The 18,633-nt window shown below is 38.6% G+C and overlaps 1 protein-coding gene across 7 annotated transcripts in view; it reads left to right on the top strand.

Annotated features, from left to right (window-relative positions):
• The window catches only part of Nbea (neurobeachin), a 494,166-nt gene that overhangs the window by 257,253 nt on the left and 218,280 nt on the right, over positions 1-18,633 (top strand). For all 7 annotated transcript variants that reach the window (XM_041659254.1, XM_041659249.1, XM_041659252.1 and 4 more), the window contains 2 exons: positions 8,114-8,222; positions 12,373-12,539. In XM_041659254.1, coding sequence (XP_041515188.1) covers positions 8,114-8,222; positions 12,373-12,539 — 276 coding nt within the window. The remainder of the gene's footprint in view (positions 1-8,113; positions 8,223-12,372; positions 12,540-18,633) is intronic.

Here is an 18,633-nt window from a genome sequence, read left to right on the forward strand (position 1 = left end):
TTTGGATTGCGCAAAACATTCAAACACCATTGAAATTGGTATATAAATAGTCAGGCACCATTTGAAAAGATGTACAAAATCTTTTTTATTATAGAAATTCAGTTTTGAACTACTTTGAAAAAGTGCAGTAGAGCTATATACCATATGTAGGCATGCTGAATGTCCCTCCACCTGGAGGACTGCTTATTGAGTTAGAATCTTAGCAGATCAAACATACACTTCCTTTATGACCCAGTTATCCTAAGCCTGGGTATAAGTCCAACAAAATGAAAAGTTACTGTTAAAATGTGTGGGTGAATGTTCACAGAAGTTTTATTCATTTCAGACAACATTGAAAATAATCAGATATCAATGAAAAAGTGTGTCATAACCAAGTAATACTACAGCAACAAAATGGAGTCCACAATCAGCAAGTGAAAATATTTCCCACTTATGTTACTATCAATGAAAGACAAAAATTATAGAAATAGGAACTGGGCAACTGGTGCTACATATGGCAGTTTATATGAAAAAGTTTATTTGACTATTTATCAAATGTTCCTTTTAAAATAAGTTATTTTTACTATATTTAAGTTATATCTGTATGAAAGAAGTTAGGGGAAGGTGGCTTAGTAGGTAAAAGCACTGGCTGTGTAACCCTGAGGACTTAAGTTCAACTCTCAGAATACACTGAGCTCCCTAGACTTATCCCCTGACATCCAAATGCAAGCACCAGCAAACAGCTCAAGTGTGAATGAGTGCGTAAGTGTGTGTGTGTATGTGTGTGCGCATGTGTGCATGTACATACACACTAAATAAATAAAATAATACACAAATTTTAATCTACACTTAATTACATATAACGTGAAAACTATGTAGCTAGCCTGTACTTATATGGCCTTACCTCCTGCTTGACACTGAACCAGGCATATACTGTACCCCAGTGTCCTGCCTATAGTGTATTTACCAACACAAAACAAACTTGTAGTAAGTTAAAATAGAAGTTTGGTTCTGCTTTTCCAATCTTTCTTCACTCTGAAAGCTGTTAAATGCTAACCTGGAATGATGATCTCCTAAAAAGTCAAACAAACACTTGTTTCTTATGTAAATAAAAAGCTATTTGTGTCCCTCTAATAAGATAACAAATGAGGTGTAGGGATCAAATTATTTATGCAAGGCAATCAGTGTGGTCTGTAATCAGTTCTCCATGTTCCTGACAAATATTAAGAACTCAGGAAATTTCACTTGCTTTTTGTCGTAGGGTTTCTATTGCTGCAGTGAAACACCATGACCAAAGAGCAAGTTGGGGAGGAAAGAGTTTATTTGGGGGCTGGAGAGATGGGTCAGCGGTTAGGAGCATTGCCTGCTCTTCCAACGGTCCTGAGTTCAATTACCAGCAACCACATGGTGGCTCACAACCATCTGTAATGAGGTCTGGTGCCCTCTTCTGGCCTGAAGGCATTCACACAGACAGAACATTGCATACATAATAAATAAATAAATATTTTAAAAAAGAGTTTATTTGGCTTACACTTCAATACTCTCTCCATCACTGAAAAAAGACAGGACAGGAACTCAAATAGAGCAAGATCCCGGAGGCAGTAACTGATACAGAGGCCATAGAGGGGACCTGCTTACTGGTTTGCTTCCCATGGCTTGCTCAGCCCACCTTTTTATAGAACCCAGGACCAATAGCCCAGGAATGACACTTCTCACCGTGGGCTGGGGCCTCTCTCATTGTCACTAAATGAGAAAATGCCTTACAGCGGGCTCGCATTTCCTCAGCTGAGGCTCCTTCTTCTAATGACTCTAGCTTGTGTCAAGTTGACACACAGACCAACCAGTACAGTTTTATTGTTAGTATATATGTAAGTGATATCCAGATAGGGTTTGAAAGAAGTGGAGTAAAATTGAGTACCTCACACACAGCTCACCCAAGAGCAGATATCTTCTGTGTTACCAATATGGTGGAGTGAGTATTGCCTCATTGTCTGTGGCATATTTTATGCCAAACACCTACACATGTATATGTATGTGCTTTGTAGGCTGTTGGGCTACTTTGTCATCAGTGAAAAGGTAAAAGCAATGACACCACCTGTCATCTTTTGCAAAAGAAAAGTATTTTAGGTAGGATTAAATCATCATGTAACTAGGATTTGTCTAGTTCTTAAAACTTGTACTGGTAGACTGGACAATAAGAAATTAGATTTACTGAGAGCTGCAGTTGGGGACCAGCATTTGTGTTGACAGCTCCTGATTAGAAGCTCCCTCACCTGTGGAAGCATGGCTCCGGCTCCACTCACTGCCACTGGCAATCCATCCACAAGCGAAGTTGTTTCTCTAGAACTAGTATCCTGTGTGAACTCAAGTAAAGCAGGTCTGTAGAGAGACTCATGCCCCTCAGAAACTCATTTACATGTTTACAACACACAGTAGCAACCATCTTCCCCTTCAGAAAGAAATCATGTGATCATAGGAACACAGAATAGCTTGGAAACATCACCAAGGAAACACATGCATGTCGTTCTTATATCCTTGTATTATATTGTGGCTAGTTGTACTGTTATGCTTATTGGCTTTTATATTTTGATCCAACTTTGCCTTTTATGCCATTGACCCATGTTTTCCCACTCTTATTAATATTAAAAGTTAAGTGGGATAGAATGACACAAACCAAGCGTCCTCTGTAGCCCTGCCATGTCTCTGATCTTGAACTTTTATTGTTACAGTTTACAATCACTGTGCCATTTCCTCTCAGACTTTTTTAGACCTAACATTAGCTCCTTCTCCTAGACACTAGCATCCAGTCTGGTAATGGACTCACAGAAATTAACCCAACAAACATCTTGGTTATTTAGCTGAGAATTAAAGCAGAACAGGGGTAGTTATAATGAATATTTCTTGACAGGACATAGAATCTTGAATAACTATCAACTTTTTAAAAAATAAGATTTAGAGAATGCAAAAGGTTTCGTGGCCTGTTTTTAGCAGAATTTTGTTTGCTATAACATTTGTTGTATAAAGAGGATTTTAATAGATGCTCTGCTTTTAATGTTTTACTGCTAGTAGAATGTACCTTGAAAACAACTGTTCTAAACCAATATTCTAAGGTTACACCTAACTAACATGTCGTAAAAGAGCACCTACTGTTTTCACAACAGTTTTGTAAAACAGTATTAAGAATAATTTCATTATCTTAAGTTCTTCAAAATATAGAAACACACGTGCATGCATGTGTGCACACATACACACAAAAAACTAAAGTAATGGAGCTGTAGAGATGGCTCAGTGATTAAAAACATTGGCTATTCCTGCAGAGAACCCAAGTTTGGTTCCCAGCACCCACATAGCAACTGACACCATGTACAACTCCAGTTCCAGAGGATCGGACTCCCTTTTTTGACCTTTGAGGGCACTGAATTCACATGGTACACAGACATGCATGCAGATAAAACACTCATACACATACATAATAAATAAAAAACTGAAAAAGAATTTAATAAGATAAGGAATCTTCAACAGTCTGTATGAGTTTAAACTTGGCAGTAACTTACCTAGGTTTGATGCTAAAGCCCAACCAAAGAAAGATACATTGAGCAATAGTTGCCAGAAACCAAACTCTTGTGTTTTCTGAAGGTCATCCCTTACCAAGAAATTAAGAGAATGATGGGGTTAGAACAACACTTCTCACTAACATGTATGATAGTGACTTAATAGTATATATGAAGGACCTGTAACCCAAAGGCAAAATGTGTAATGGTTCCAATTTAACAATGGACGAAGGGTTTGATACAGGTATTTTTTTCCAAAGAAGATTTGTAAATGATTTGTGGGAAATTTTTTTTTAAAAAAATGGTCACATCAGAAGTCATTGTAGAAATATGGATCAGGGTGCACTGAGTATCCATCCACCTTAAAATTGTGGGGATTGTCACAAAAATGCCCTTAGTGGCTCAGGAATCTAAAAGGATCACCCACTGTGGAAAGAACTCTTCAGAATTTAAATATAGACTTACAATAAGACCACAAGTTTTACCTTTATGCATGAATAACCTTATTGAATGGAACACAAATGTTTACAATAGCTCAAACTACAAACAACCCGTGTGTCTATGACCTGATAAATGCCTAAGGAGAGTGTGCCATATGCAAAGAACAGAATGTCATTGGGCTCTTTAAAAGGAGTGATGTACTCACAAATGCTGTATGTAGATGGGCCTAAAAATACACTGTCTGAAAGAAGCTAGAAGAAGAGTCTGTGTTTATTTGGTTCCATTTAAGTGTCTAAGATAGGAAACTTCAAAGAGAAAGGTATGTATGTTAGTGCTTAGAAGACTACATGAGCTAATGGGAGCTCACCGACTTTAGCCAGACAGGGAAGAAGCCAACATAGGTCCAAACTAGTCCCTCTGAATGTGGATGACAATTGTATGGCTGGGGCAGACTGCAGGGCCACTGGCAGTGGCACCAGGATTTATCCCTACTGCTTGTAGTTGTTTGCTGTGAACCCATTATCTTTGGATGGATACCTTTCTCAATCTAGATATAGTAGGGGGCGGGGGCCTGGACCTTTCCCCTAGCAATGTTTCTTCTTTTTTTTTTTATTGAAAAAAAAATTTCCGTCTTCTCTCAGCCTCCCATTTCCCTCCCACTCATCCCACTCCTCTCCCCCTCCCCCCACTCCCCTCTCCCTCCCTCTCCAGTCCGAAGAGCAGTCAGGGTTCCCTGCCCTGTGGAAAGTCCAAGGTCCTCCCCCCTCCGTCCAGTTCTCGGAAGGTGAACATCCAAACTGGCTAGGCTCCCACAAAGCCAGAACATGAAGTAGGATCAAAACCCAGTGCCATTGTCCTTGACTTCTTATCAGCCCTCATCCTAGCAATGTTTCTTATCCTCTGTGCGGCGGTAGGTAGAGGGAATGAAGTAGGGTGAAAAGTTGTGAGCTACTGTGGTGAATAGTTTTCATCTCCTCAGCATGAGTAAGAAACAGGTTGGGGACACTAGACAGAATTCCAGATAATTGGTGTTTCTCTGTGTTGTGTCTGAGGCCAGTGTTTAGTTACAACACAACACTCACTCATCTCTGCACTTTGTCATTCCACTGCTCTGCTCCTAGGAATGAGACCTCATAGCCAGCTGGATCAGGAGTCCTTCATTCCTGCTATCTTCTCTTAGCCTATTTTAGTTTTGTAATCCACAGTAATGTGCACATATTAGTTTTCTTTCACCTTGCTTCAACATTTAGCATGTGCTCAGCAGAGGCACTGAGTTAAGTGCTCACAATTCACATCCCTCTCTTGAAGCATTTTCATCTACAAACTAAACCAATAACTTCATCAAGTTAGTGTTTTAACTTTGTAGTTCTCTCCAGTCCCCTATGTATGTATGTTTGTGTGTGCATGTATGTAGTGTATGTACCCCCAAAGGCTAGAGGTCATCCTCTATGATATTCCATCTTACTCTCTGAGAGAGTCCATCACTGATCCTGGAGCTCATCTGTTGGTATACAATCTTACCAGTGAAGCCCCCGGGTTTCCTTTCTCTGCCTCCCCCATGCTGAGATAATAGATGTGTGCCACCTCACCTGGCTTTATGTGGGTGTGTAGTTCCAAACTCAGGTCTTCCTAATTATACAGCAACCACTTTTCCCAGGTCCTCTTTTGATCATTTGTGCTGTGCCAGGACAGCATCACCATAGAGTGTCTGTCTGTCCCTCTGCAGCGATGCGGCTTTATGTCACAGGGTCTTCGTTTGAACTCATACTACTGGTAACATTTCCGTGAATCCTCCATGAGCAATGCCTAGTTATACAGACCAATCCTCATCACAGAGTAAGTGTGTTTATTTCAAAGCAGAGCCAAACAGGTTGTAGCAAAATTTTCCAACATGGTTAAACACAAATTCAGAGCAACTGAGATTTTATATTACAGCTCTGAAATAAAGGATCCATTCACTCAGCTTTCTTAGTGAAAGGTGCCATGCAGATTCTGCAGCTAATTTGTTGGGAAAATAGTAAAATAGGTCAATGAAATTCAACTTTGATAAATTAGAAAAATATTGGCTATGCAGGCCTCTTAACAATACATAACTTTAAAAATTAGATTTCATCAACTTTTTACAAATGTCAGGGATATGTAATAGTTTCTTCTTTGGCTTTTCTGTGGTTACCAATGAAGAGGACATGTCTGCCATAAGTATATCAAATGTAGTGGTAAATATAGGAGAAATTACTATGAGTTGGTATTTGACAAATACATATTCCAGTGTTTTTTCTTCCATGTTGGAGTGTTTGTGATGTATTGTGTAATGCACACATGTGTGTAGGCGTGCATACATGCTTGCAGAAGAGGGAGAAGTGGAGTGCCTGTCTCTAATGTTTTGTCTTATTGCCTTGGGAACAGGGTCTCTTACTGAATCCCAAGACACCTTTTGAGTTAGGTTGACTGGCCAGTGAGCACTGAGAGACCCACCTATCTTGGCTCCCAGTGCTGGGATACAGGTGCACACAGGTGGGCCTGGCTTCTAAAATTCAGGTCCTTATTGCAGCACAAGTGCTCTTAGGCACTGAGCATGTCACCATCCCCATAAATACAAATTCTAGAGCAACTCAAACCTATGCCATTCTAATTGTAACTTGGGACAATTGAACAAGGACAAATAATTCATGTTGTTATTGAACTGTGAAAGCCAAAGCTTGTGTTCTTGAAAATAATACTTTAGATTACAGACTCAGAAGGGAATAACCTGGCAATGAATAAATATAAGCATGAAAACTGAATTTTTAAAATGACCTCAGTAATATAGAAAGACTGAGAGCTGCGGACTCTCATACTTTCCAAATAAGAAGGTACTTGGTAAATTTGCTCTTTAATAGAAGATCAGAAGTACTATTTGCAAAAGGAAATGTTTGATAAGCATGGGAGGAGCTGGAGACATGGCTTGACAGGTAAGCACACCACCTGCTCCTGCAAAGGACCAGGTTTGGTTCCCAGGCTCTATATCAGGTGGCTTACAGCGTCTCCAGAAGATCTGATGCCATCTTCTGCTCTCCACAAGTACCCAGAATCATGTGAACATACACAGAGACACACTTATTCACACATAATTTTAAAAACTAAAATCTTTTTAAAATATACACAAAAAAGTTTCACTGCTTTTAGCTGACAAAATGAAAATATGTTTAATTATTACTCAAAGAATACTGGCAGTATTTAAAGTAATTAAAAGTACAGGTTTTACTTCTGAAATATTAGTTAATCAAGGTGAAATATAAAAGTGAAGTTATGAGAAGTTTTTAAAATTTTGGCATAGGACAAGGTACTTCATTTTACTGATTGTTGGTTTCTTTTTTTTTAACTTTCTTTTTATCTATTCAATGTGTCTTTTACATCATGTATTTTAATCCCATTCATTTACCCGTCCCTTTGAGTTCGCCTTCTGCCCCAGTACCCCCCCCAGATAATACATAATTTAAGACAGATAAAAGGGGACAAAAGCACAGGAGGCTACAGAGTACGCAACCAAGAAAATAGAAGTGGGAGTGTCAAACTATTGCTGCAGAAGAGTGCCAACATTTTGGAAAGAACTGCCTCAAAGAAAACAAGTTAGTGTCAGAGTCACAGACAGGAAACTTTTGAGGAAAGCAAGTGGAAAGCAGATTGCTGAGCACTCTATCACCACATAAGAGCTGGGGAGACTCATAATGCTGGTCTATGGTCCATGCCACACATGGAAACACACAACACGATCTGCCTGTTAGAATCTGAAGCTGGAAAACGGGGATGCAGGAAGTAGCACTTGACTGCCTGTTACATTTGAAAAGCTTGAGTTTTTAAGAAGTAGCTTAGCAATGAGCCTTACTGTTGCATTTGTTTAAACCCTTGTTTCATTGTAGTTCTGAGACTTTAGACTCTCCTCATGTGGGAGTTGTAGAAGTTCTTCAGGCCTATCATTTGCCTTGCTAATAAACATGCTGCAGTTATGGTCAGATTTCTCCTCTCCTTTATAATCTAGCTTTACGTAAGTTTTATGCATAACTTTTGAAATAGTAAAATTGTATTATTGTAAAATAATTGGACACTCCTCCAAAGAAAAAGGCCATGAGGAAATAGTAATTCCATCGGTATTTGTCTTTCAGATTGCTGTGTCATGCTATGAAAGACCACATAGTCCGTGTTGCTAATGAAGCTGAGTTCATCTTGAACAGACAGAGAGCAGAGGATGTGCATAAGCATGCAGAGTTTGAGGTAAGGTTAAGTCAAGCATCACCCGTTTGTTACCTGACATGTGACTTACTGGAAGAGGGAGTGCCACTGGAGGCATTTGAGGTCGTGCTTTTAGAGACTTCCTCGGTATCAATCAAAACACTGATACATTAATGTCGTGTCACTCTGTCCTGTCCTCACCATGGGGAAGGGGAGCCCGACGTTATTCTCGACTACTCTACAGACACTTAGAACCTTGAGATTCCAAAAGCCCTGTTCTTAGTCTATTAGAGCTTTGCATGCCAACTAGGTGCACATGGATGCCTGTGTGGTTTATGAATGGACTCACATGCCGTTCAGCAGATCTCCTAGTTTCACTCTTTTAAATACAGCAGTTCAGTATTTCAGGTCACTCAGTTTTTGAAACGGTGCATTTCAGAAATACATAGATGGTCTGATGTTTGGCATTCACGGGCTCCTGGTGGCCTTAGAGTTAATAACTGCAGCAGTTCATTTTCTTGGTGCATCATGCCAATAAGTGAAGCTAGAGAAGAGAGCCAACCATTTTAGGTTCCATGGGGTTTTTATCTCAGTAGAGCAGCTCACTGAGTCGTGCACATTGATGGACGAGGTCTGCTGATCTCTGACCTTGACAACTGAAAAGCATAAGACAGAAAAACACTTTCATACAAACAGACACCCCTTGACTGGTCAGATGGATAGCAGGCACTTCATGTATGGAATTGTAAATACTGTATTTAAAAAACTGCTTGAAACATCAATAAAAAAGTATAGTGTCAGGTAGTTTGCCAAAGTTAAGTTTCATATCACTTCAGCAATAAATTGTTGGATATTTATCAGGATATAATGTAGTATTTTGGATGGCTAGAAAAAGTGAATTATTTCTTTTTTGAAAAATATATTTATATATAAGTTGTCAGAATTTTAAAAAAAGAATCTTTTTTTAATTAATTAATTAATTATTTTTATTGAAAAAAAATGTTTGCCTCCTCCCGGCCTCCCATTTCCCTCCCCCTCCTCCCACTCCTCTCCCTCTCCCCCCACTCCTCTCCCCCTCCCTCTCCAGTCCAAAGAGCAGTCAGGGTTCCCTGCCCTGTGGAAAGTCCAAGATCCTCCCCCCTTCATCCAGGTCTAGGAAGGTGAACATCCAAACTGGATAGGCTCCCACAAAGCCAGAACATGAAGTAGGATCAAAACCCAGTGCCATTGTCCTTGGCTTCTCATCAGCCCTCATTGTCTGCCATGTTCAGAGAGTTCGGTTTTATCCCATGCTTTTTCAGTCACAGTCCAGCTGGCCTTGGTGAGCTCCCAATAGATCAGCCCCACTGGCTCAGTGGGTGGGTGCATCCCTTGCAGTCCTGACTTCCTTGCCCATGTTCTCCCTCCTTCTGCTTCTCATTGGGACCTTGGGAGCTCACTGCGGTGCTCCACTGTGGGTCTCTGTCTCTATCTCTATCCATCGCCAGATAAAAAAAGAATCTTTAATTGCATTTTGACTATGGAAGTAAATAAGATTTAGAACTTTAACTGGATTGTCTGCAGAATCAATTTTGAGACAATCATAGTTATACTAAAAAAATCAGGTTGTTTTGTGGGACTATAACAGACCAATATTTGTCTTATGAAACATTTCGAATTTATTTTCAGGCATGCAGATATTAGCTATGACCTTTAGCACATATTTAATCAAAAGGAAATTAAGATAAGGGCAGTGTTTCTTTCTCATCTGTTTATACTGTCCCACAGAAGGAATATTTAGACATTGTTTTGTAGTTGCTCTTCTGACCACAATAATTATTCAACAATCACAACGTTCTGTCTCTGTATTTTAAGTGCATCTGTGGCTTCCCTAGTAGAGAAATAAGATTTTCTCAGACTCACCCCAATGTTGCTTTTTTCTTTTTTTGAGGTAGTGGTGAGCTTAGTCTCCCTGTGGTTGTGCAGGAGGAGTAGTGAAAGCTTCTGAAGGTAGTGGACATGAAGGCTGGATGCTCTTAGTACTCATATTCACAGTGTATTCTGCCAATATAGTCTAACTTTTAGGACTCATATCCACAGTGTATACTGCCAATAGAAGTCTAACTTTGAGAAAATAGTCACTGTTACTTAACGGATACCCACTGGTTTTTCAGCTCAAATGCTTACATTTGTTTACTTCATGTTAGAATGTGTATGTGTCTATGTTTGTGTATCTGTGTGTATATACATCTATGTGCTTGTGAGTGTATGTATCTGTATTTGTGTCTGTATGTATGTGTGTGTGTGTATATGTGCTTGTATGTGTATGTCTGTGTGTCTGTATTTGTGTATGTATTTATGTGTGTAGAGGGTGTGTGTGTGTATACTAAATGTATCAATTTTAAATTTTAAAAAAATGCAGATGGTGTGGCATTTGACTAGGCTTGACAGTTGTCTGTAGCCCTCCTAGAGCTCTGCAGTTAAGGGAAATGTATTTAATTTGAGCTAGGTACTTCACAGTTAAGGCTTTTTCCTTAGTTAATACTATAATTGTTAAGGAAGAAAAATGAAAATTTAATTTTACCCTCCAATGCGCTAATGAAATATTAACCACATTATTGCAGCAGATCTTTGTACTAATTGGTGATTCCCAGTACAAAAAGATAAATTGAATAATGAATTAATTCTTCTTAGATTGTTATGGGTTCTTTCTGCAGATGAGAAAGCTTGCCTGGAGTGTGTGTCAGCAGACAGGACTGTGTCCCCATGCCTCCTATGCAACAGGTCTTTGCACAGTGGTCATAACTGGAGTTGGTCACATGTATTTTCTTAGATGTTTGAAATGTAACTCTAAAATCACAGGCTGAGTCAGTCTTCACAGTAGCTAATCTAAAATTCAAGTGTCTTTTCAGTTCTGCATCAGAGGTTTGCATCAGGACCACGAGGGGTGCACCCACACACTAAGACAATGGGGATGTTCTATTGGGAACTCACCAAGGCCAGCTGGCCTAGGTCTGAAAAAGCATGGGATAAATCCGGACTAGCTGAACATAGCGGACAATGAGGAATACTGAGAATTCAAGAAGAATCGCAGTGGGTTTTTGATCCTACTGCACGTACTGGCTTTGTGGGAGCCTAGGCAGTTTGGATGCTCACCTTACTAGACCTGGATAGAGGTGGGCGGTCCTTGAGCTTCCCACAGGTCAGGGAACCCTGATTGCTCTTCGAGCAGATGAGGGAGGGGGACTTGATCGGGGGAGGGGGAGGGAAATGGGAAGCGGTTGCGGGGATGAGGCAGAAATTCTTAATAAATAAATAAATTTAAAATAAAATTAAAAAAAGGTAGCATCATAAAATAGAAATGCAGATATGACAACTGAGGGCTATGGACCTGGGAAGATGAGACTAAAAATGATTCTTGTGAGACCTTTTGAAACATTAAATACTAGAGTTAGAAGAGAACCTGGAAAAACGTTGTCTTAGCTTCTCATTTTACAGTTCCGGAATTTGGGGCAAAAAGCAAACATAGTCTGCTTAAAATACGAAACAAAATCCATCTGCTAAATATCTAAGTATTTTTTTTTTCTATGCTACATTGTCTTTCAGGAAGCAAAAAATTATATGGCAAGTGACAAGGTTTTTGTTTTCAAAGTAATTATCGGAATCATATATCTTTATTTTAAGTGAGGCATGTTAACTTGGTTTTAAAAAGTAGACTTAAGTTTAGTGAACTTTTTAATTATTTCTTCTTAATGATTAATTTTGACACTGATATAAGATTTAAGAGTGAAAAAAAATTTAAAAAAAAAGATTTAAGAGTGAGAACCCTAAGATCTAATCTACATGGATAGTAGAAAAATACAAGATCTCCTGAGTAAATTGGGAGCATGGGGACCTTGGGAAAGAGTTGAAGGGGTGGGGGGAAGCATGGAAGGGGGCAGAGAAAAATGTAGAGCTCAGCAAAAATCAATTTAAAAAGAAGTGACCCAAAGTAGAAAAGCATTAATTATGGAACTTTTCTCAAAATATTTTACATATACTTTTCAAAAGAACACGTTGTTTTCTAATTCAAAAAGTGGTTCTGCCTTTCTTAGAACAGTCTTAGAGTATGTCAAATGGCGGTTGGAAATTGTTATTCTTCCCTTTAGGTTAAGGGTGGGCAGCATTTTTCCACTCCACATAGTGTGTTCTTACTTGTTGCATGCCTTCACAGTCACAGTGTGCACAGTATGCTGCTGACAGGAGAGAGGAGGAGAAGATGTGTGACCACCTCATCAGTGCTGCCAAGCACCGTGACCACGTGACAGCAAACCAGCTAAAGCAGAAGATTCTCAACATCCTCACAAACAAGCATGGTGCCTGGGGGGCTGTTTCACACAGGTGCGTAAGGAGGATGGGTGTGGAGGAAGAGAGTAACAACATATATAAGAGAAAACTAAAACCCATTTCCACCATGGCCACGCATTTATTACTTAAATATAATTCAAAAATATGAAAATGGGCTCTATTAGTTCACATCTTTATTTTAATAATTTAGATGAAACCCTAAATGATGATCTTTTCGTTTTGTTTTGTTTGTTGGTTAGTTTTTGGTTTATATGAAACAGAATTTTCCTACATAGCCCTGACTATCCTGGAACTCACTGACCAGGCTGGCCTCGAACTCAGAAATTCACTTGCCACTGCCTCCTGAGTGCTGGGATTAAAGGTGTGCACCACCACTGCCTGGCTAAAAAGTAAATGTTTTGAATTTTCTCTTATGCTACTAATTTCTATTTTAGAGTAATAGATAGTGACATAACATTTACTTATGCAGGAATGTGAGGTGTACGATGTTCCTCTCTTTTTAAAGGACTTTTAAAAATTAGTTTGTCATTTTTAACCTTTGATTTTATATGGTGATGAAATATAATCACTTACTATAGAGAAGTGACACATTACTTTAAAATGGTTTCTTTTTACTCTCAATTCAAATTTAAGGATTTTTTTAATCTCAAATTGTGCTTATGCTGCTGTATCACAAATAAACCAAAATTGATCATTTATGAAACATAAATTTCTGTTTTCTGAAGTTTATGGGCATATAAGGTAGGTTTTTTTTTTTGGTCTCTACAAACTTTTCTTTTAAAAAATTAATGAAAAAAAACCTCACAGTGTTTAATTTGCTGGTGTCATCTTGCTTGTTGTATCTCTTTTATTGAGCTCCATCACATGTTTCTACGAAACTTCCAACAGTGTGGTAATTTTCAGAATATAGACCAGATACTACTGTGGAACATTCTGGGAGAAGCAATTCTGTTAGAGGAGACTTGACAGTCTGTCCTGGGCTTACAAGAAAGATTTGAGAAAATATTAGTGGTTTTGTATGTAAGGTAATACTATATAGCCTAACGTCTTAGCAAAAGAACACCAAGTACTTGACATTTATAATAACCTCATAACAGCCATGCATGTTACTTTCAGGGACTGCACTATCTCATCAGGCTCTGTATTTGCAAGGCAGACTCCATGAAACACGAGACCCCTAAGAATACTCCACTCTTAGGTGGCTCAGACTTGACTGCCTATCTTATCACCTTCCAAGGAGAATATATGCAGTGCCGCTATGTCAGGGAGGTGCACAACCATATACCCACAGGAAGTCTTCCCTCATGCCACCCTCAGACAGATCAATCACTGTTGCATGTCTCATCTCCATCTTAGGCCAACTCATCTTTGATTCTGTCCATTTTTGTCCCGTTTTCAGAAGAGACATAAACTCATGTCTGTTAAACGCAAAGAGGGCACCAACAATAGACAAAAGAAATAATTATACCCAAGTCTAGCTTAGTGACTGTATGTGAGTTAGTTGGGGGTGTTTAACAGGAACATAAGTGCAACGCAACGGCAACGACTCATGCAGCTCCCTACACAACTTGAAAGAGAGTCCAAATCTGAGACCTCATCTTCCCAGTAACTGTCACTGCCCATAGAACTGTGAGAGGGGCTTGTAACAAAGTCCTTCACATTTCAGGACCTTCTTGAGCCTAGTATGTTTGGGTTACGTCTTAAGTTCCATAAGCCTCCCTCCAGAAAGGCATACCAGTTCAGAGGAAAGTCCATCCAACAAGCATCAAAAGTCTTTGTGCCTGTATGATACTACAGTCAACAATGGCCTCACATTCCAATGGAAATCATGAATTTCTCAATATGTCACAAAATATTGTAAATTAACTGGTGCTTTTGAATGCTTTCCTGTGATGTTACAAATGTAGCTTCTGGGGCCAATGAGAAGGCTCAGTTAGGGAAAGCTCCCAATAATTCTGAACACTTGGATTTGACCCCTGGACCTAGATGGTGCAAAGAGAGAACTGACTCACACAAGTTGTCCTCTGACCTCCATGTGATTGCCACAGTGTGCGCACATACAAATAAACAAACAAGCAAATAATAAATGAATGCTTTGGGAAGATTTGGCTTTTGTGTAATTGTCAGCTTTTGCATGTTGTACATTAGATATAAATATTGTACATATTGCAAATTAGAATCACTTTATAAATATAAGTAAATTGGTTCTCACATTTCTCATTTTAATACAGCAACAAATAAGATTAATTGCACATTGGAATTTTTATTATCTTTCAGGGGAACTGAAAAGCATGTTTCCAAATGGAGTGGGCATATTTATTGATTAGAGTTCATTTTTCTGGGATGCTTAACTGTATTTGATAGTCATAAAGCTCTGTGCTCCCTTGATTACTTTGGTTCCCCTGCTGTGTATTTGGCCTCCCGTCATAATGTATATCCTCACGGTTCATGGCTTCCCCCTGCATCCACACTGGCTTCTGCCTGCATTGATAGCAGGCTGACCTCGCTTTGTTTGTTGTCTCCTCTCTAGTCTTTTCAGACTCAAGTGTCTGTTGAGGCCATCTTTCTCTGGTCATTTTTATCAGATTTTCACACTTTCTGTTCTTTCATCACTTTCTTGAATTTAGCTTTAATCTTTTTCATGGCTCTTAAAATTAAATGTTTATTTCTTTAACCTGGTATTATGGACATTTGCTTTTAACTCTATACCCAATATATAGTACTCTACATATAACAGATGCTCAATACATATTCTTTACATTTATTTATTTATTTTTATGTTTTAATCAAAATAGAATTATAGCACTTTTCCCCCTTTCCTTTCCTCCCTATAGCCCTCCCCAGCCCTCCTCATTTAACTCCTTCCATGTCCCCCCACTCTCATATTAATAGGATCTTATTCCTTGTTATTATTACATAATATGTGTAAATATGCATGAATATATAAATACAACCTGCTGAGTCCATTTTTGTTGTTAGTGTGTAAATGATTTCAGGGATGACCACTTTGTATTGAATAACCAATTAGAGGAATCATGCCTGGGGGAGGCTAATTCTCCATCTCTCAGCAGTCTTTAGGTAGTTGCCTGTGATTCTTTCTGTAGAAACCCAGTGAGATTTTTCTCCTTACCCATTAGTATGTCTACTGATACTGCCATTATTCCAGTCTGGCTTAAACGGACATTTCAAGCCTACTTCCTGGTATTCTGGCTCTTAGAATTTTTCTGTCCCTCTTACATAGATACAGGAGCTGTATTGTAGATGTGTCCGTTTTGGCAGGAATCCTCACAGTCCATTGATCGCTGCATTGTGTTCAAAAATGGTTTTCCATGATGATCTCCATTTACTGCAAAGAGAAGTGTCTTTGAAGAGGAGTGAAAACCACACTTAGCTGTGGATGTAAGGATAACTTTAGAATATAGTTAGGAAATATGCTGGTCTAGCAAAGGGGCAGTAGTAGATTCTAAGATTCTTTAACTCATTAACCCTGGGAAACTGACTAGGTTTCTAGTACCAGGCATGATTTCTCTCCTGTTGATTGGGCCTAAAGTATAATGAGACAACTCTTGCTTATTACAGACATGTAAGTGCCACTTCTTGCACCTATCCAGATACCTTGCTATGCTGGTCATTGTTGTGGTTCACAACATTGAGCTGGTTAGAGCTATTAATTGTTTCCCTCCCTTGGTAGTTGCATAGTATTTTCTGGTACTATAGAAGCTAGACCACAGGAAGGAGGCTTTACATGAGGTAAAGCTTAAATAAATTGAGTACTGTGCCCTAAGTGTACAGTGCCTTCAGCAGTAGGGCTTACCATCAGTCTCTGAAAAACAACCAAGGGTAACAGCAATATTGTTTAGGTTGGTGTTCTCAACCTATGGGTAATGACCCTTTGGGGGAATTACATATCAGATATTTACGTTATGATTCATAACAGTAGCAAAATTGCAGTTATGAAGAAACAATGAAATAATTTTATGGTTGGGGGTCACCACAACATGAGGAACTATATTAGCAAGTTTGAACTAGGGAGTGTTGGAACTACCCTGACAATAACCTGTGACTAGCTATTCAAAATCAAGGTTTTAGTGCCTAATACTGGGGCTTTTTTCGTTTGTGGTTCTTATTTACATTCTAGACTTCAAGATATATTTTCGAGCTATAATAATAAAATAATGTGACATTGGCACAAAAACAAAGATGTAGATCAATGGAATAAAATCAAAGAGCCAAACATGAGTACTTATAACTACAGTCATTTGATAGTGAAGATTAAAAAAAACAGCATTAAACATATCTTGCATACATTGAAGAAAATGTTGAAAAAGCATTTTTAACAAAGGTCCTAAAAAAACTCCATGTCAACATGTCGAAAAATGAAATTATACCCACCATATATGTCACCCTACACAAAATTATCTCAAGTGGATCAAGGGCATCATTTTGAAAACTGAAGTGCTAAAATTGCTAGACTAAAACATGGGTAGAAGCACACATTACTTTAATTTAGGAAAGGACTTTGTTCATAGGACTCCATTTCTCTGGGAATTAAGACCAACTGTTGATAACTGGGACCTCATAAAACAAAAAAGCTTCTGTACATCTAAAGAAACAACCAGTCAAGTGAAGAAGAAACCCGCAGAATGGAAGAGTATGTTTGTAGCTATATATCCGATAGAAAATTAATATCCAGAGTATACAAAGAACTAGCAAAACAAAGAGGGAGGAAAAGGACCTAATTTTTTAAAATGGGCTAGGGATGTAAAACAGTTCTCAGAAGAAATCAAAATAGTTAAGAAATATCTCAAAAAGTGTTTATCATTCTTTGAAATTCAGGAAATGCAAATTAAATCAACTTTGAGATTTCATCTTATGCTAGTCTAGTCATAATGGCTAAAATCAACAAAAGAACCAGTGGGGGGAAAAATGCTGCTGAGGTGGTGAGGAAGGAGGAGCCCTTGTCATTGTTGGTAGGAATGAAAATTGGTGCAGCTGCTCTGAAAATCAGTATGGAGAATCTTTTTAAAATGAAAATCAGTCTCCCATATGATCCAGCTGTACCAACCCTTGGCATATGCCCGAAGGACTTGACACCCTACTCTCCGTCCACTGCCACTGCTCACAGTAGCCAAGAAGTGGAAACAACCTGTGTCCTTCAACAGATGAACAGAGACTAATCACAAACACGATGAACAGTAAACACAATGGAAAGCTAAATCTGTTTTTTTTTAAAAAAAGAAGTCATGAAATTAATAAAGTTGGAAAGAAAATATGGGTGAGGTAACCCAGATATAGAAAGAGCTTCTCAGCTCCAAAGCTTCAGATGTGAATATAGAACCTGGAATAACAGCAGGAACCAGGAAAGTATAAAAGGACCCTGTTGGGAAGGGGTGCTTGAGAGGGAAATAGCAGGATATAGGTGCTGTAATGTAAAGGGGGGATGGGCCGGGGGACTCCAAATGCGGAGGAGGGAGGAAGGTCAGTACAGAAGGAGAGAGGGACAAATAACAGCAAGGTTGTTTGACGGATCCTCAAGGAATCATATTATTTTATATTTACCTAAAGTTAAATTCAGTATGTGTTTTTGGAATTGAATTCATTCTTGAAGATCTCTGTGTGCTATATTACCTTGTGTCAGAGTGTTTTGGCTTGCTTTAGAGGTGGCCTTTATCATATAAGATTTGAGATTAATAACATGAAGCTCTACTGTTTATTTCCTGTGTGCTGTATTAACCTTCAACAAATAACTTCCCTGTTCCTCAAGTTGTTTAATGAATAATATGGAGTAAACGGTTTCTACTTTATTAAAAGTAAAATGAATTGATGTGTATAAAATGTCTGATATAAGATATCTAGTACCCTTTGTTTCTTTTTTTGGCTACTTGAAAAGAGCCTATTTAATGTAATAATACCCCCAATATATTAATTATTTTATTCATTTTTATCAATAAATTAAAGCTTGACTCCTGTCTGTGCTAGCATAGTTGTAAGCAAACTTGACCTCTAGTCTGGGCTTATTGGCTATTAGAAAAAAATGATGTTAAATAAATGGTAACAGACACACAAGCAGCAGGAAATAGACATGCCCCTCCAGGATTTTTGTTCTATTAGGGAAGAATTATTTGAG

This window comes from Microtus oregoni, unplaced genomic scaffold (genome assembly GCF_018167655.1).
Source record: "Microtus oregoni isolate MIOR12 unplaced genomic scaffold, Mior012 000010F_ref0000083, whole genome shotgun sequence".
NCBI lineage: Eukaryota > Metazoa > Chordata > Mammalia > Rodentia > Cricetidae > Microtus > Microtus oregoni.